At 42.1% G+C, this 20,132-nt stretch overlaps 1 protein-coding gene across 1 annotated transcript in view; it reads left to right on the top strand.

The window, feature by feature from the left end:
- RAB3GAP1 (RAB3 GTPase activating protein catalytic subunit 1) overlaps positions 1-20,132 on the top strand; it is a 259,144-nt gene that overhangs the window by 101,878 nt on the left and 137,134 nt on the right. Inside the window, exons 15-16 of the mRNA XM_053698235.1 lie at positions 17,127-17,299; positions 17,554-17,608. Of these exons, the coding sequence (XP_053554210.1) occupies positions 17,127-17,299; positions 17,554-17,608 (228 nt within the window). The remainder of the gene's footprint in view (positions 1-17,126; positions 17,300-17,553; positions 17,609-20,132) is intronic.

The following is a 20,132-nucleotide window of genomic DNA, read 5'->3' on the forward strand; positions in this document are numbered from 1 at the left end:
ATGTGTGTCTTTGTGTGTATGTGTATATATATATATGCTGTATTAGGCTACAATGTGTGATTTTTTTTAAATTTTGGGATGATGGTGTGCCACAGGATTTTTTTAATATAAAAAAGTGTGCCACGGCAAAAAAAAGGTTAAAAATCACTGGTGTAATATACACCAGACAACAGCCTGGATGATTACCACTTTTGATCCTGGGCCGGGGGAGATTGTATATGAGAATTTATCTCCCTTTTTGAACTTAGAGGAGAGGGTTGAGTATGGGAAGGACTGCATTTTTCTATGGCCACGCAAACTGAGCAGTCATAGTGAGACACTGTTCAACAGGCCAGTAGACTCGGGGGGCTGACAAAAAGCAAACAAGTGCTATAACAAAAGTGTCTGTGTATTTTCTTGTTCATTGGAGCCTACGTTAAGGCTCCTTAGTAATTTCTTGTTGTTTTGATCTGTTATCTCATGTTATCATTAGCATATTATAAGCTCCCCAAAATGTTTTTATGGTGTATGTACTTATAGCAAAACGGGGGTTGTCAACATTTCATTGATAGTCCAGCCCAGTAAGTAGAGATCTAATGTATTCTAAAACACACTATATGACGGGGGGAAGATATATCTGTGTACATCTCATTTTTATCTACTACCAAGCTAAAAGCCCATTTCCATATTATACCCTGTGGGTAGAGATCTAAGGTATACTAACACACACTATTTGACAGGGGAAGATATATCTGTATGCATTTAATTCTTATCTACTAACAAGCTCGCTTGCCATATATGAACATTACATGTGCGGGACGCAATCTGTTTATATTTTTGAAATGGCCCAAGATGGCTTGGACCTGGTTTAGCTCTGTTTCTGCTTAATTTATAATGTTTTGCAACTAGTTTTTGTTGTTTGTTTGTTTTGTTCAAAATGTTTGTTTTTTGTTTTTATTATACATAATCCCTACACCTATGCTTACAATGCAGCAAGGAGGATCCATGAGTGGTCCGCATTATTACTTGAAGGGACAAAAATGAGGATAACTATTCAAGGTCTATAAGCATGATTTCTCCAACATAGGTGTGTCCGGTCCACGGCGTCATCCTTACTTGTGGGATATTCTCTTCCCCAACAGGAAATGGCAAAGAGCCCAGCAAAGCTGGTCACATGATCCCTCCTAGGCTCCGCCTACCCCAGTCATTCTCTTTGCCGTTGTACAGGCAACATCTCCACGGAGATGGCTTAGAGTTTTTTAGTGTTTAACTGTAGTTTTTATTATTCAATCAAGAGTTTGTTATTTTAAAATAGTGCTGGTATGTACTATTTACTCTGAAACAGAAAAGAGATGAAGATTTCTGTTTGTATGAGGAAAATGATTTTAGCAACCGTTACTAAAATCCATGGCTGTTCCACACAGGACTGTTGAGAGGAATTAACTTCAGTTGGGGGAACAGTGAGCAGTCTTTTGCTGCTTGAGGTATGACACATTCTAACAAGACGATGTAATGCTGGAAGCTGTCATTTTCCCTATGGGATCCGGTAAGCCATTTTTATTCAGACAGTAAATAAGGGCTTCACAAGGGCTTATTAAGACTGTAGACATTTTCTGGGCTAAATCGATTCATATATTACACATATTTAGCCTTGAGGAATCATTTAATCTGGGTATTTTTGTTAAATAATATCGGCAGGCACTGTTTTAGACACCTTATTCTCTAGGGACTTTCCCTAATCATAGGCAGAGCCTCATTTTCGCGCCGGTATTGCGCACTTGTTTTTGAGAAGCATGACATGCAGTCGCATGTGTGAGGAGCTCTGATACATAGAAAGGACTTTCTGAAGGCGTCATTTGGTATCGTATTCCCCTTTGGGCTTGGTTGGGTCTCAGCAAAGCAGATACCAGGGACTGTAAAGGGGTTAAAGTTAAAAACGGCTCCGGTTCCGTTATTTTAAGGGTTAAAGCTTCCAAATTTGGTGTGCAATACTTTTAAGGCTTTAAGACACTGTGGTGAAATTTTGGTGAATTTTGAACAATTCCTTCATACTTTTTCGCAATTGCAGTAATAAAGTGTGTTCAGTTTAAAATTTAAAGTGACAGTAACGGTTTTATTGTAAAACGTTTTTTGTACTTTGTTATCAAGTTTATGCCTGTTTAACATGTCTGAACTACCAGATAGACTGTGTTCTGAATGTGGGGAAGCCAAGGTTCCTTCTCATTTAAATAAATGTGATTTATGTGACATTGAAAATGATGCCCAAGATGATTCCTCAAGTGAGGGGAGTAAGCATGGTACTGCATCATTCCCTCCTTCGTCTACACGAGTCTTGCCCACTCAGGAGGCCCCTAGTACATCTAGCGCGCCAATACTCCTTACTATGCAACAATTAACGGCTGTAATGGATAATTCTATCAAAAACATTTTAGCCAAAATGCCCACTTATCAGCGTAAGCGCGACTGCTCTGTTTTAGATACTGAAGAGCATGAGGACGCTGATGATAATGGTTCTGAAATGCCCCTACACCAGTCTGAGGGGGCCAGGGAGGTTTTGTCTGAGGGAGAAATTTCAGATTCAGGGAAAATTTCTCAACAAGCTGAACCCGATGTGATTACATTTAAATTTAAGTTGGAACATCTCCGCGCTCTGCTTAAGGAGGTATTATCCACTCTGGATGATTGTGAGAATTTGATCATCCCAGAGAAACTATGTAAAATGGACAAGTTCCTAGAGGTCCCGGGGCTCCCAGAAGCTTTTCCTATACCCAAGCGGGTGGCGGACATTGTAAATAAAGAATGGGAAAGGCCCGGTATACCTTTCGTCCCTCCCCCCATATTTAAAAAATTGTTTCCTATGGTCGACCCCAGAAAGGACTTATGGCAGACAGTCCCCAAGGTCGAGGGAGCGGTTTCTACTTTAAACAAACGCACCACTATACCCATAGAAGATAGTTGTGCTTTCAAAGATCCTATGGATAAAAAATTAGAAGGTTTGCTTAAAAAGATGTTTGTTCAGCAAGGTTACCTTCTACAACCAATTTCATGCATTGTCCCTGTCACTACAGCCGCGTGTTTCTGGTTCGATGAGCTAGTAAAGGCGATCGATAGTGATTCTCCTCCTTATGAGGAGATTATGGACAGAATCCGTGCTCTCAAATTGGCTAATTCTTTCACCCTAGACGCCACTTTGCAATTGGCTAGGTTAGCGGCAAAGAATTTTGGGTTTGCTATTGTGGCGCGTAGAGCGCTTTGGTTGAAATCTTGGTCAGCGGATGCGTCTTCCAAGAACAAACTCCTTAACATTCCTTTCAAGGGGAAAACGCTGTTTGGCCCTGACTTGAAAGAGATTATCTCTGATATCACTGGGGGTAAGGGCCACGCCCTTCCTCAGGATAGGTCTTTCAAGGCCAAAAATAAACCTAATTTTCGTCCCTTTCGTAGAAACGGACCAGCCCCAAGTGCTACGTCCTCTAAGCAAGAGGGTAATACTTCTCAAGCCAAGCCAGCCTGGAGACCAATGCAAGGCTGGAACAAGGGAAAGCAGGCCAAGAAACCTGCCACTGCTACCAAGACAGCATGAAATGTTGGCCCCCGATCCGGGACCGGATCTGGTGGGGGGCAGACTCTCTCTCTTCGCTCAGGCTTGGGCAAGAGATGTTCTGGATCCTTGGGCGATAGAAATAGTCTCCCAAGGTTATCTTCTGGAATTCAAGGGGCTTCCCCCAAGGGGGAGGTTCCACAGGTCTCAATTGTCTTCAGACCACATAAAGAGACAGGCATTCTTACATTGTGTAGAAGACCTGTTAAAAATGGGAGTGATTCATCCTGTTCCATTAGGAGAACAAGGGATGGGGTTCTACTCCAATCTGTTCATAGTTCCCAAAAAAGAGGGAACGTTCAGACCAATCTTAGATCTCAAGATCTTAAACAAGTTTCTCAAGGTTCCATCGTTCAAAATGGAAACCATTCGAACAATTCTTCCTTCCATCCAGGAAGGTCAATTCATGACCACGGTGGATTTAAAGGATGCGTATCTACATATTCCTATCCACAAGGAACATCATCGGTTCCTAAGGTTCGCATTCCTGGACAAGCACTACCAGTTCGTGGCGCTTCCTTTCGGATTAGCCACTGCTCCAAGGATTTTCACAAAGGTACTAGGGTCCCTTCTAGCGGTGCTAAGACCAAGGGGCATTGCAGTAGTACCTTACTTGGACGACATTCTGATTCAAGCGTCGTCCCTTCCTCAAGCAAAGGCTCATACGGACATAGTCCTGGCTTTTCTCAGATCTCACGGATGGAAAGTGAACGTGGAAAAGAGTTCTCTATCTCCGTCGACAAGGGTTCCCTTCTTGGGAACAATAATAGACTCCTTAGAAATGAGGATTTTTCTGACAAAGGCCAGAAAAACAAAACTTCTAAACTCTTGTCAAACACTTCATTCCGTTCCTCTTCCTTCCATAGCGCAGTGCATGGAAGTAATAGGTTTGATGGTAGCGGCAATGGACATAGTTCCTTTTGCGCGCATTCATCTAAGACCATTACAACTGTGCATGCTCAGTCAGTGGAATGGGGACTATACAGACTTGTCTCCGAAGATACAAGTAAATCAGAGGACCAGAGACTCACTCCGTTGGTGGCTGTCCCTGGACAACCTGTCACAAGGGATGACCTTCCGCAGACCAGAGTGGGTCATTGTCACGACCGACGCCAGTCTGATGGGCTGGGGCGCGGTCTGGGGATCCCTGAAAGCTCAGGGTCTTTGGTCTCGGGAAGAATCTCTTCTACCGATAAATATTCTGGAACTGAGAGCGATATTCAATGCTCTCAAGGCTTGGCCTCAGCTAGCAAAGGCCAAGTTCATACGGTTTCAATCAGACAACATGACGACTGTTGCGTACATCAACCATCAGGGGGGAACAAGGAGTTCCCTGGCGATGGAAGAAGTGACCAAAATCATTCAATGGGCGGAGACTCACTCCTGCCACCTGTCTGCAATCCACATCCCAGGAGTGGAAAATTGGGAAGCGTATTTTCTGAGTCGTCAGACATTACATCCGGGGGAGTGGGAACTCCATCCGGAAATCTTTGCCCAAATTACTCAACTGTGGGGCATTCCAGACATGGATCTGATGGCCTCTCGTCAGAACTTCAAGGTTCCTTGCTACGGGTCCAGATCCAGGGATCCCAAGGCGACTCTAGTAGATGCACTAGTAGCACCTTGGACCTTCAAACTAGCTTATGTATTCCCGCCGTTTCCTCTCATCCCCAGGCTGGTAGCCAGGATCAATCAGGAGAGGGCGTTGGTGATCTTGATAGCTCCTGCGTGGCCACGCAGGACTTGGTATGCAGATCTGGTGAATATGTCATCGGCTCCACCATGGAAGCTACCTTTGAGACGAGACCTTCTTGTTCAAGGTCCGTTCGAACATCCGAATCTGGTCTCACTCCAGCTGACTGCTTGGAGATTGAACGCTTGATCTTATCAAAACGAGGGTTCTCAGATTCTGTTATTGATTCTCTTGTTCAGGCCAGAAAGCCTGTAACTAGAAAAATTTACCACAAAATATGGAAAAAATATATCTGTTGGTGTGAATCTAAAGGATTCCCTTGGGACAAGGTAAAGATTCCTAAGATTCTATCCTTTCTTCAAGAAGGATTGGAGAAAGGATTATCTGCAAGTTCCTTGAAGGGACAGATTTCTGCCTTGTCTGTGTTACTTCACAAAAAACTGGCAGCTGTGCCAGATGTTCAAGCCTTTGTTCAGGCTCTGGTTAGAATCAAGCCTGTTTACAAACCTTTGACTCCTCCTTGGAGTCTCAACTTAGTTCTTTCAGTTCTTCAGGGGGTTCCGTTTAAACCCTTACATTCCGTTGATATTAAGTTATTATCTTGGAAAGTTTTGTTTTTGGTTGCAATTTCTTCTGCTAGAAGAGTTTCAGAATTATCTGCTCTGCAGTGTTCTCCTCCTTATCTGGTGTTCCATGCAGATAAGGTGGTTTTACGTACTAAACCTGGTTTTCTTCCAAAAGTTGTTTCTAACAAAAACATTAACCAGGAGATAGTCGTGCCTTCTTTGTGTCCGAAACCAGTTTCGAAGAAGGAACGTTTGTTGCACAATTTGGATGTTGTTCGCGCTCTAAAATTCTATTTAGATGCTACAAAGGATTTTAGACAAACATCTTCCTTGTTTGTTGTTTATTCTGGTAAAAGGAGAGGTCAAAAAGCAACTTCTACCTCTCTCTCTTTTTGGATTAAAAGCATCATCAGATTGGCTTACGAGACTGCCGGACGGCAGCCTCCTGAAAGAATCACAGCTCATTCCACTAGGGCTGTGGCTTCCACATGGGCCTTCAAGAACGAGGCTTCTGTTGATCAAATATGTAGGGCAGCGACTTGGTCTTCACTGCACACTTTTACCAAATTTTACAAGTTTGATACTTTTGCTTCTTCTGAGGCTATTTTTGGGAGAAAGGTTTTGCAAGCCGTGGTGCCTTCCATTTAGGTGACCTGATTTGCTCCCTCCCTTCATCCGTGTCCTAAAGCTTTGGTATTGGTTCCCACAAGTAAGGATGACGCCGTGGACCGGACACACCTATGTTGGAGAAAACAGAATTTATGTTTACCTGATAAATTACTTTCTCCAACGGTGTGTCCGGTCCACGGCCCGCCCTGGTTTTTTAATCAGGTCTGATAATTTATTTTCTTTAACTACAGTCACCACGGTATCATATGGTTTCTCCTATGCAAATATTCCTCCTTAACGTCGGTCGAATGACTGGGGTAGGCGGAGCCTAGGAGGGATCATGTGACCAGCTTTGCTGGGCTCTTTGCCATTTCCTGTTGGGGAAGAGAATATCCCACAAGTAAGGATGACGCCGTGGACCGGACACACCGTTGGAGAAAGTAATTTATCAGGTAAACATAAATTCTGTTTTTATATTATCAAATTGCCACTGTATTGTACATTTATATAGAAGCATGTATACTGTATCGTATAATTCCTCAATAAAAATTAAAAAAAAACAAAAAAAAAACTAATGGCGCACAGGGACAAAATCCAAAAGAAAAAAACAAGAAGGGGCAGTAGGGGGAGAAACAAGCAGAAGGGGAGGCGGCGGGGGGAGGTACCAGACACGCAATCAAATAAAGAAGTATGCATATAAAATGTAATAAATCTTTCTAAATATGACCTTACAACCACAGAGATAGAGGTATTGGGTCTAGGTTTGGGCTTTGCCCCCACCACTCATTTTGACCTGTTCGGCACCGTCCATGATGTAAATAAGTTTGTGAGAAAGCTAACTCTTAAGAATAATTTCTCAGAATCCCAGGACGGTGTTCAACAGGTCAACCATGAAGAGTCACAGGTACACCAACCTATGAGTAGAAATCAGCTTCCCTTTGATGAACAATGTCTAATATTAGACCTTACTACAATGCTGAATGAAAACATAGTAGAGGAGGAGGTAAAAACAATTCCCCCAGTGTTCAAACCAAGCATGAAAAAAAGTGCTATCAGAGAAAGTGACAAATGAAAAAACTACTAGAGATATACACAGACAGAATTTAACACGTGAACAACACATAACCCTAAAAAGGTTGGGGGAAAATACAAATATTGTAATAAAGGAATCGGATAAAGGATGGAATGTAGTGGTCATGGACCGTGAATACTACATATCAGAGGCCCTCCGACAGTTAAATGATGATGAAGTATATGTTAAATTAACTTTTAACCCTACGCAGAAATTCAGAGCCCAATTAGCCGATATTCTTACGTTAGGCCAACAAGCAGGGGCCTTCAAAGAATCTCTGCTTGATACTCTACTGCCCGCTTATCCATATACACCTATCTTTTATTTTGTCCCTAAATTGCATAAGGACAGTAAAAATCCGCCCGGTCGACCCTTTATATCGGGGGTGGGGTCATTACTTGAACCTTTATCAGAACTAGTGGACACATATCTCCAAACGTTAGTTGGAGAACTTATGAATTATATTTGTGACTCCACACAGGTACTAAATCAATTGAAAGAACTAGAATGGAAAGATACATACCGTTTCATCACTATAGATGTTACATCCCTATACACATCTATCCCACACCACCAGGGGTTAGCAGCAGTATCATATTTTCTTAATAATTTTTCCAATTACACAGACGATATCAAATATTTTTTGCTTACAGCTATAGAATTCCTATTTTTATGTTTGGGGGAGGTTGTTATCTCCAGAGGTGTGGGACGGCTATGGGGGCAAAATTTGCCCCCTCCTACGCCAACCTCTTCATGGGTTGGTGGGAAGCCGCCCACGTCTATGGAGATGACAACCCCTTCAAAAAGCATATAATATACTATGGAAGATATATAGATGACCTGCTGGTGGTGTTGGATGGAAACGAGGAAACAATGGGTCTATTCATAAACACTATTAACATCAACAACATGAACTTGAAATTCACACATGACCAGAGTATGACCTACACAGTATTCTTAGATCTAGCACTCCAAGTAGATATACATACCAATGCTGTCAGCACAACCTTATATAGGAAGCCCACAAGGGGGAACACTATTTTGAATTACAAATCAAGCCACCCAGGGCACGTCAAAAAAGCAATCCCCAAAGGACAATACATAAGAACAAAAAGGGTTTGTTCTGATATCAAAACATATGAGGAACAATGCGCGGTGCTAGAAGAGAGATTACTAAGTAGAGGGTATCCGGAGAGTTTGCTAAAAAAACACTAAAAAGGAGGTAGATTTAATACCACGAGATAATCTACTAAAATATAAAAAATTAAATGTCCAACAAAGGCCCAGGAATGGTAACAAAATTGTGTTTAGCACTCCATACAGCCTTGAATATAGTAAAATATGCGACATCATAAAGCAATGTCTCCCTATTCTGACCACTGACTTAAATCTAGAAAATATTGCAACACAAGGTTGCAAATTTGTTGCCAGGAAAATTAAATCCATTGGGAATATAGTAGCACCCTCAGATTTGCAAATGGAGAAAACTAGAACTTGGCTACCACACAGAGTAGGGTTTTATATGTGTAAGACACAGCGCTGTAAAACTTGCAACCAGGTATCAGAGGGAATTACCTTTACTTCCACGGTAACCAGACGTACATATGACATCAGGTTCAGACTAAACTGCAAATCTAATCACGTAATCTATCTCCTCACCTGTAGGGGTTGCCAGATCCAGTATATAGGCAAAATGAAACGCCCCCTAAAGGATAGGGCCCTTGAGCACATAAGGGACATAGAGGACCCCGATACGGATACACCAGTATCTAGACACTTTAAATCTATGCATGCAGGGGATGCCTCACTGCTGTCTATCCAGGCTATTGATCATGTCCCCCCACACAAAAGAGGGGGTGACATAATATACAAATTAGATTACAAGGAGGCCCAGTGGATTTTCTTGTTAAATACTAGATCTCCTATTGGTATTAACAAGGAAAGTGATGTGAATCTATGTATTTAAATAATCCATACAAAAATCCTTAATCTAGCAGTTATATCAGGAACTGCAGCCTAAGTTAGTGCATAGTGTAAGTAGAGACACTTTACATAAACAAACAGTACATACATATATAATATTATTATGAAGTAGCCAATTATGGCAAAATAATGTACTTGTTTTCTAATCTTCTCAAGTTGTCTAACAACCTCTTAGTTTTGGCATAAATAGGCGTTATCCACATAATACCTGATATATAAGTAGAGCATTTACCTGTATGTGTATATTTGCTCATCAAAGTGTTTATATATGTAAACTAATACAAGGGCATGAAGGGGTTAACTTTTGTTTTTAAATTGGTTAATTGTAAAATATTTCAGGCTTTAAAAGCAAGTCACAGAAGCGGCAAAAGTCAGCAGTGATCAAGTGTGGAGGAACCACACGAAACATGTCTGCAGTTGCCGTTCTGTGACCCCGGATTACTATTATGAGCTGAAGCTTTTATTTTTGCGATACCCCGGCTGCTTGCCCCTCCTTGCCTGCATGTGATGCCCGGAAGTGGATGGTAATTTGACAGTGTGTTTGCGCCTGGGACATAGGCGCTCTTGCTGGGCTCCAGACAGTGGAGGAAAAGGATGGAGGAAAAGAGCCAACGCTGAAGACACGCTGCTCAGTATCACGGCCAAAAACCCCAAGACTGGTAAGTGCCGCTTTTCTTGTTTTCCCCAGTTATGCCATCTACCCTTACAGAGGTTTTATCTAAGTTGGGAAGTGTGTTACCTCAGACGGATTCGGACGTCATGTCCTTCAGATTTAAGCTTGAACACCTCCGCCTGTTACTTCAGGAGGTTTTAGCGACTCTGGATGACTGTGACTCTATTGTGGTACCACCAGAGAAATTGTGTAAGATGGACAAGTACTTAGAGGTACCTGCTTACTCCGATTTTTTTCCGGTTCCTAAGAGAATCTCGGAAATTATTATGCGGGAATGGGAAAGACCGGGTATCCCGTTCTCACCTCCTAATTTTAAGAAAATGTATCTCATATCTGACACTGTCTGGGACTCTTGGCAAACAGTGTGATGCCTGGAAGTGGATGGTAATTTGACAGTGTGTTTGCGCCTGGGACGTAGGCGCTCTTGCTGGGCTCCAGACAGCGGAGGAAAAGAGCCAACGCTGAAGACACGCTGCTCGGTATCACGGCCAAAAACCCCAAGACTGGTAAGCGCCGCTTTTCTTGTTTTCCCCAGTTATGCCATCTACCCTTACAGAGGTTTTATCTAAGTTGCCAGTGTTGCAGGGCAAATGCAGCAGGACAGAAGCCACTCTGATTCCTGCGACTTCTGATGCTTTGATGGCTGTTTCCGATGTACCCTCACGTGGATCTGAATTGGGGGTCAGGGAACTTCTGTCTGAGGGGGAGCTTTCCGACTCGGGAAGTGTGTTACCTCAGACGGACTCGGACTCATGTCCTTCAGATTTAAGCTTGAACACCTCCGCCTGTTACTTCAGGAGGTTTTAGCGACTCTGGATGACTGTGACTCTATTGTGGTACCACCAGAGAAATTGTGTAAGATGGACAAGTACTTAGAGGTACCTGCTTACTCTGATGTTTTTCCGGTTCCTAAGAGAATCTCGGAAATTATTACGCGGGAATGGGAAAGACCGGGTATCCCGTTCTCACCTCCTAATTTTAAGAAAATGTATCCCATATCTGACACTGTCTGGGACTCTTGGCAAACGGTCCCTAAGGTGGAGGGAGCTATATCTACCCTGGCGAAGCGTACAACTATTCCTATTGAGGACATTTGTGCTTTCAAAGATCCTATGGATAAAAAGTTGGAGGGTCTTCTGAAAAAGTAATTTATTCATCAGGGTTTTCTTTTACAACCGACGGCCTGCATTGTACCAGTTACAACTGCGGCGGCCTTCTGGTTTGATGCCTTAGAGTCTCTTAAGACTGAGACTCCTTTAGAGGAAATCTTAGATAGAATTAAGGCTCTTAAGCTGGCTAATTCTTTTATTACGGATGCCGCCTTTCAGATTGCCAAATTGGCGGCTAAGAATGCTGGGTTTGCCATTTTAGCGCGTAGAGCGTTATGGTTAAAATCTTGGCCTGCTGATGTGTCATCTAAGTCAAAGCTTTTGGCTATTCCTTTCAAAGGAAAGACCCTATTCGGGCCTTACTTGAAAGAAAACATTTCTGACATTACGGGAGGTAAGGGTCATCTCCTACATCAGGATAAAGCAGCTAAACTGAGGGGTAAACAGTAGGGATGTACCGAAATTTCGGCAACCGAAATTTTCGGCCGAAAATGGGCCTATTCCATTTCGGCCGAAAGAGAGCAAAGCTGCCGAGTCAACACAAATCATGTGGATGTGGAGTAAAATTGCCCCCATTAATATCTCTGGTGTTCCGGTGTGTGAGAGAGGTCTGAGCCATACCATACTATTACCCAGCATTAACAATTTAACATCTCTCAGCAGGACTAGCCCTTGCGCGGTGTTCCGGCGTGTGTGAGAGGAGGGAGGTCTGAGCCATTTATGGAGCCCTCGCGCGGTGTTCCGGCGTGTGTGAGAGGAGGGAGGCCTGAGCCATACCATACTATTACCCAGCATTCACAATTTAACATCTCTCAGCAGGACTAGCCCTTGCGCGGTGTTCCGGCGTGTGTGAGAGGAGGGAGGTCTGAGCCATGTATGGAGCCCTCGCGCGGTGTTCCGGCGTGTGTGAGAGGAGGGAGGTCTGAGCCATACCACACTTGTGAGTTCTTCTGAAGGCAGCATTGGATCATTGAATCATTCTGGGTAAAATTAATAATTTTACCCAGAATGATCCAATGCTGCCTTCAGAAGACCTCACAAGTGACAGCTTTGAATAATGCCCGATTCCCTGTGTATCTTGTAGAGAACTAAGGAGAATGTGCAGCTCTACATTTTGCAATTAAAAAGTTTAATAAAACATCAATACTATAGTTATAACTTAGTTAAGTTATGCCAGGCCCAGAAATGTCTGAGTCTGTAAGTAAAATGTCAATTGGACTACTAAATAAATAAACAAAATAAACAGATGTCTTTCTACATCCCAGTGGCACAGATATAACTTGCAAATTGATTTTGGGCCCTGTTGTTTATGGGCAAATACATGGGCAGAATGAATATTCTGTGTAACATCTGCAAACTGCAATGGTGGCCACTGGCCATAAGTTTAGTAAACAGACAGCATCTTTGGAAACACCTATACTATTCACAGCCCTCTGTATAGTCAATAGGGACAGCACGTTGTATACACAGCTACCTAGTGTATTGTGTGTGCTGCCCCTATACACTATACAGAGAGAGCTGTGTGTACTGTATGTTACACTGTGCTGTCACTATACACCAGACATCCTCAAACGTGGCCCTCCAGAGGTTTTGGAACTACCTCTCCCATAAATGCTCAGCCAGCATATCAGCTGGCTGAGCATCATGGGAAATGTAGTTCCAAAACCTCTGGAGGACCAAGTTTGAGGATGTTTGCTTTGCTATACACTGTGCTGATAATAGTTTTAATTTCTAGGACTATAGTTTATTTGGATAATTGTTAAAAAGAAAATCTGCTAAATCTGATTTAGTTGCATAGAACTGAAGAATGTATATTGATTTTAAATTAATATCAACAATACATTATTCTTCAATTCCTTCCTTTATAACAGAAACATATTTTTCTTATTTTTTGTCCAATTTTGGTGTCACTTTCAATAAAAGTGTGGTTATTTATTTTATTGGCTTGTAGTTTTTAATTTCAGATTCATTAAATTCAGTAATCTCTAATATAATAAATAAAATTATAGAAAAAAAGTCAAAAAAATATTTTAAAACCATTTTTTTTTAAAAAAAAATGTCATTTTCGGTTTCGGCAAAGGGCATCCTGAATTTTCGGTTTCGGTCCAGAATTTTCATTTCGGTGCATCCCTAGTAAACAGAATAATTTTCGTTCCTTTCGGAATTTCAAAGGGGTCCCCTCTCCTTCTTCCGCTAAACAGGAATGGAATTTTGCTCAAGCCAAGTCTGTCTGGAGACCCAACCAGGTATGGAACAAGGGTAAACAACCCAAGAAGCCCGCTGCTGCTCCAAAGACAGCATGAAGGGGCGGCCCCCGATCCGGGACTGGCTCTAGCAGGGGGCAGACTTACTTTCTTTACCCAGGCTTGGAAAAGAGACCCCTGGACACTGGAGATCGTGTCCCAAGGGTATCAACTGGAATTCAAAAATTCTCTCCCAAGGGGGAGGTTTCTTCTTTCACGATTGTCTGTAGACCAGATAAAAAGAGAGGCGCTCTTACGTTGTGTAAAAGACCTCTTTACTATGGAAGTAATTCGTCCTGTTCCAATACTGGAACAAGGGCAGGGGTTTTACTCGAATCTTTTCGTGGTCCCCAAAAAAGAGGGCACGTTTCAACCTATTTTAGATCTAAAAAGTCTAAACAAGTTTCTCAGAGTCCCATCCTTCAAGATGGAGACTATTCGAACAATTCTACCATTGATCCAGGAGGGTCAATATATGACTACCGTGGACTTGAAGGCTGCATATCTTCATATTCCCATCCACAAGGATCATCACCAGTTCCTAAGGTTTGCCTTCCTGGACAAACATTTTCAGTTTGTGGCTCTTCCCTTCGGGTTGGCCACAGCACCCCGGATCTTCACAAAGGTTCTAGGGTCTCTTCTGGCGGTTCTCAGGCCACGGGGCATTGTAGTGGCGCCTTATCTGGACGATATTCTGATCCAGGCGTCGTCTTACCATCTGGCAAAATCTCATACAGACATGGTTCTGTCCTTTCTGAGGACTCGCAGGTGGAAGGTGAATCTAGAAGAGAGTTCACTAATTCCACAGACAAGGGTTCCCTTCTTGGGAACGCTAATAGATTCTATATCCATGAAAATTTTCTTGACAGAGGTCAGAAAGTTAAAGATTCTGAATACATGCCGAGCCCTTCAGTCCAATCCTCGACCATCAGTGGCTCAGTGCATGGAGGTGATTGGATTGATGGTGGCGGCAATGGACATCATTCAGTTTGCTCGCTTTCATCTCAGACCACTACAACTGTGCTTGCTCGGGCAGGGGGATGGAGATTATGCAAATTTGTCTCCTCAGATACATCTGGATCAGGAGACAAGAGACTCTCTTCTTTGGTGGTTGTTGCCGGATCATCTGTCCCAAGGGACGTGCTTTAGCAGACCCTCTTGGGTGATAGTGACAACGGACGCCAGTCTACTAGGCTGGGGTGCGGTCTGGAATTCCCTGAAGGCTCAGGGGGTGAGGACTCGGTCGGAGTCTCTACTTCCAATCAATATTCTAGAATTGAGAGCAATATTCAATGCGCTTCAGACTTGGCCTCAGTTGGCTTCGGCCAAATTCATCAGATTTCAGTCGGACAACATCACGACTGTGGCTTACATCAATCATCCGGGAGGAAAGAGGAGTTCCTTAGCGATGACAGAAGTATCCAAGATAATTCGGTGGGCGGAAGCTCACTCTTGTTATCTGTCAGCAATCTACATCCCAGGAGTGGACAACTGGGAAGTGGACTTTTTAAGCAGACAGACGTTTCATCCGGAAAAGTGGGAACTCCATCCGGAGGTCTTTGCCACCCTGATTCTCAGATGGGGCAGACCGGAATTAGATCTGATGGTGTCTCGTCTGAATGCCAAGCTCCCAAGATACGGATCCAGGTCGAGGGATCCTCAGGCCGAACTGATAGATGCCTTGGCAGTGCCTTGGTCGTTCAACCTAGCTTATGTGTTTCCACTGTTTGCTCTCCTTCCCCGAGTAATTGCACGGATCAAACAGGAGAGGGCTTCGGTAATTCTAATCACGCCTGCGTGGCCTCGCAGGACTTGGTATGCCGATCTGGTGGACATGTCCTCTCTGCCACCGTGAAAGCTTCCATTGAGGCAGGACCTTCTCATTCAAGGACCCTTCCATCATCCAAATCTAGTTTCTCTGCAACTGACTGCTTGGAGATTGAACGCTTGATTTTTATCTAAGCGGGGGTTCTCTGATTCGGTCATTGATACTTTGATTCAGGCACGTAAGCCTGTCACTAGAAAGATCTAACATAAGATATGGCGTAAATATCTTTATTGGTGCGAATCCAAGGGCTACTCATGAAGTAGAGTTAGGATTCCCAGGATTTTATCTTTTCTCCGAGAAGGATTGGAGAAAGGGTTATCAGCAAGTTCCTTAAAGGGACAAATTTCTGCTTTGTCAATTTTACTACACAAGCGTTTGGCAGATGTTCCAGACGTTCAGTCTTTTTGTCAGGCTCTGACTAGAATCAAGCCTGTGTTTAGACCAATTGCTCCACCCTGGAGTTTGAATTTAGTTCTTAATGTTCTTCAAGGGGTTCCGTTTGAACCCATGCATTCCATAGATATTAAGTTGTTATCTTGGAAGGTTTTATTTTTGGTTGCTATTTCTTCTGCTCGTAGAGTTTCTGAGCTTTCAGCGTTACAATGTGACTCTCCTTATCTTATTTTCCATTCTGATAAGGTGGTTTTACGTACCAAACCTGGTTTCCTTCCTAAGGTTGTTTCTAATAAGAATATTAATCAGGAAATGGTTGTTCCTTCATTGTGTCCTAATTCTTCTTCTAAGAAGGAGCGTCTGTTGCATAACTTGGACGTGGTCCGTGCCCTGAAGTTTTACTTGCAGGCGACTAAAGACTTTCGTCAATCATCTTCATTGTTTATTGTTTTTTTCTGGAAAACGTAGGGGCCAGAAAGCTAAGGCTACCTCTCTTTCTTTTTGGCTGAAGAGTATTATCCGTCTGGCATATGAGACTGCTGTACAGCAGCCTCCTGAAAGAATTACGGCTCATTCCACTAGGGCTGTGGCTTCTTCATGGGCATTTAAAAACGATGCTTCTGTTGAACAGATTTGCAAGGCTGCAACTTGGTCGTCTCTTCACACTTTTTCCAAATTTGATACTTTTGCTTCATCTGAGGCTGGTTTTGGGAGAAAGGTTCTTCAAGCAGTGGTGCCTTCCATTTAGGTTCCTGTCTTGTCCCTCCCTTTCATCCGTGTCCTATAGCTTTGGTATTGTATCCCATAAGTAAGGATGAAATCCGTGGACTCGTCATATCTTGTAAAAGAAAAGGAAATTTATGCTTACCTGATAAATTTATTTATTTTACGATATGACGAGTCCACGGACCACCCTGTCATTTCTAAGACAGGTATTTACTTAATTTTGTCAAACTTCAGTCACCTCTGCACCTTTGGCTTTAACTTTCTCTTCCTAACTTCGGTCGAATGACTGGAGTGGGAGGGAAGGGAGGAGCTATATATACAGCTCTGCTGTGGTGCTCTTTGCCACTTGCTGCTGACCAGGAGGCGTAATCCCATAAGTAAGGATGAAATCCGTGGACTCGTCATATCGTAAAATAAATTTATCAGGTAAGCATAAATTTCCTTTTTAATTATACACAAAAAAAAAGCTTACTTTCCCTTTTTAAAACCCTAGCATTGCTTCCTGTAAAAGATTTAAAGGTAAAGCTGCGTCTATTACTTTTTACTGCACTCCAGAATTTTCTTTTTTTGTGCTTGCTCTTGACTGACTTTGACCTCAAAACTGGGCTATTTAATTAAAAAGAAATTAAACAAATTGTTTGTTTTTTCCAGACTCTGTACAATCAGCTGAAATCGGCACCAATGGACAGTCTGACATACAAACTGGCCCTGTGTCTGTGTATGGTCAATTTCTACCATGGCGGCGTGAGAGGGGTTGCACATTTGTGGCAAGAGTTTGTACTTGAGATGCGTTCTAGATGGGAGAACAATTTCCTTATTCCTGGGTGAGCGCTTTTTTATTTTATTCAACAATATTTTCAGTATTAACTCCTATTATCAATTACCGATAACATAGTATTGGCTAGGGAACACTCCAAATGTTTTCTCCTTTATGCAACAAACATAATGTTACTTCAGCTTTAACAAGATGGAAATATTGGCCATGTATCCAATATAAAGTATGAATCCTCCACTCTAGTATGTGGCTAAGTTCACACAGCAGATGTTAATAACTTCTTTTGTTGCACATGTCTTTTAGGTTAAGCAGCGGAGCCCCAGATCTCAAATGCTGCTTGCTACATCAAAAACTCCAGGTAAATAAGCAATTTGATCATTTTTTTTCTTTCATTTTTTTATGTTCTTGGAATTGCATTATGTGATAATAGACCTAAAGGGAAATTTCAACCAAAATTAAAATGCATATAGATTTTAATAGAAGCATTTTTGCATTACACGTTTATTAGCAAAAATGATTTTACAAAAAGTTATTTCGGTTAGTTGGTGAGAGCTTTTACTATGCATTTGCACCGGAAACATATCTAGATATTCTCCATGCACCAGCATTTTAAATAGCTTTTCTGGACAAAGAGCAAGTAGTTCTATGTTAAGTTGAATCATTGCCGATATGATACGAAGCACTGCTAGCTCTCTGAGCAGACACACTGCTTAACATGTTTACGCAGGGGGCTTATCTAGATATGTTTAAAGTGAAGGTAAACTTTGATGAATGAAAGCCCAGTTTTTAAAAATACTATTAAAAACAGGGCACTTTCATTCATCAAAGTTTAGAAAGCAGCCGTTTTGTTTAAAAACGTACCTTCTTTTCACAGCTGGAGCAGCTTCCCACACCCGGAGATCCTCTCTTCACATGTCATAGATGACTAATCTGGCTTCCTCCAATCACGGCTTTCCCCCCTGGGGAGTCATTGCCTGAGGCCATGCCGTGATTGGAGGAAGCCAGATTAGCCATTACTGACATGTGAAGAGAGGATCTCCGGGTGGGGGAAGCTGCTCTGGCTGTGAAGTGAAGAAAGGTTTCTTTCATGTAATTGGCAAGAGTCTATGAGCTAGTGACTTATGGGATATACAATCCTACCAGGAGGGGTAAAGTTTCCCAAACCTAAAAATGCCTATAAATACACCCCTCACCACACCCACAATTCAGTTTTACAAACTTTGCCTCCTATGGAGTTGGTGAAGTAAGTTTGTGCTTAGATTCTACGTTGATATCCTCTTCTCAGCATTTTGAAGCCCGATTCATCTCAGAGTACAGTGAATGTCAGAGGGATGTGAAGGGAGTATCACCTATTGAATGCAATGGTTTTCCTCGCGGGAGATCTATTTCATAGGTTCTCTGTTATCGGTCGTAGAGATTCATCTCCTACCTCCCTTATTCAGATCAACAATATGCTCTCATATTCCATTACCTCTACTGATAACTGTTTTAGTACTGGTTTGGCTATCTGCTATATGTGGATGGGTGTCTTTTGGTAAGTATGTTTTCATTACTTAAGACACTCTCAGCTATAGTTTGGCACTTTATGCATTAATATAAAGTTCTAAATATATGTATTGTACTTATATTTGCCATGAGTCAGGTTTATGTATATTTCCTTTTGCAGACTATCAGTTTCATATTTGTGAAAAAACATATTTAGGAAAATATTTTTCTTACCTGGGGTATAGTCTTTTCTCAATTGACTGCTTTTTCATTCATTTTCGCAGGCAAAATTAGGGTCGCGAGGGCGCAAAATGCCAAAGTTTATTGCGTCATTTTTGGAGCGAGAATTCTTTTTTGGCGTGAAGGTACGTCCGATGATGCAAATTCGTAATTTCCGGCGTCTTAGTTGACGCCGAGTTCCTTGCACAAGGTTGCGTCTTCAATGACGCGAGTGTGTCATTTCCGGATGCGCCAAAAAAATTTCATTTTGCGTTGTGCATCATACTTGGCGTCAAACAATTTCATTATTTTAAGCCCCATTCCTAGATGCCTCTTGCGGTTTTTCAAAGTCAGAGGGCTATGCTGTTTGCATTTTTTTCCCATTCCTGAAACTGCCATATAAGGAGATTGATAATTTTGCTTTATATGTTGTTTTTTCTCTTACATTTGCAAGATGTCTCAATCTGATCCTGTCTCAGAAATCACTGTTGGCACCCTGCTGCCTGATAACAGTTCTACCAAAGCTAAGTGCATTTGTTGTAAATTTGTGGAGATTATATCTCCAGCTGTGGTATGTAATAGTTGTCATGATAAGCTTTTACATGCAGAGAATGTGTCCATCAGTAATAATACAATGCCTGTTGTTCCTTCAACATCTGATGCGATTCAGAAGGCTTTGTCTGCCATCCTGCCTTCTAATAAACGTAAAAAGGTCTTTTAAAACCTCTCATAAAGTTGATGAAATTTCAAATGACCGACAACATACTTAATTATCCTCCTCTGATGAGGATCTATCTGATTTAGAAGATCCTTCCTCAGATATTGACACTGACAAATCTACTTATTTATTTAAAATGGAGTATATTCGTTCCTTGTTAAAAGAGGTGTTGATTACATTGGATATTGAGGAAACTAGTCCTCTTGATATTAAAACTAGTAAACGTTTGAATTCTGTTTATAAACCTCCTGTGGTTACTCCAGAGGTTTTTCCAGTTCCTGATGCTATTTCTGATATGATTTCTAAGGAATGGAATAGGCCTGGTACTTTTTTTATTCCTTCTTCAAGGTTTAAATAATCGTATTCTTTGCCAGCAGTTAGATTGGAGTTTTGGGAAAAGATCCCCAAAGTTGATGGGGCTATTTCTACTCTTGCTAAACGTACTACTATTCCAATGGAA

This window comes from Bombina bombina, chromosome 1, assembly GCF_027579735.1.
Source record: "Bombina bombina isolate aBomBom1 chromosome 1, aBomBom1.pri, whole genome shotgun sequence".
Lineage (NCBI taxonomy): Eukaryota > Metazoa > Chordata > Amphibia > Anura > Bombinatoridae > Bombina > Bombina bombina.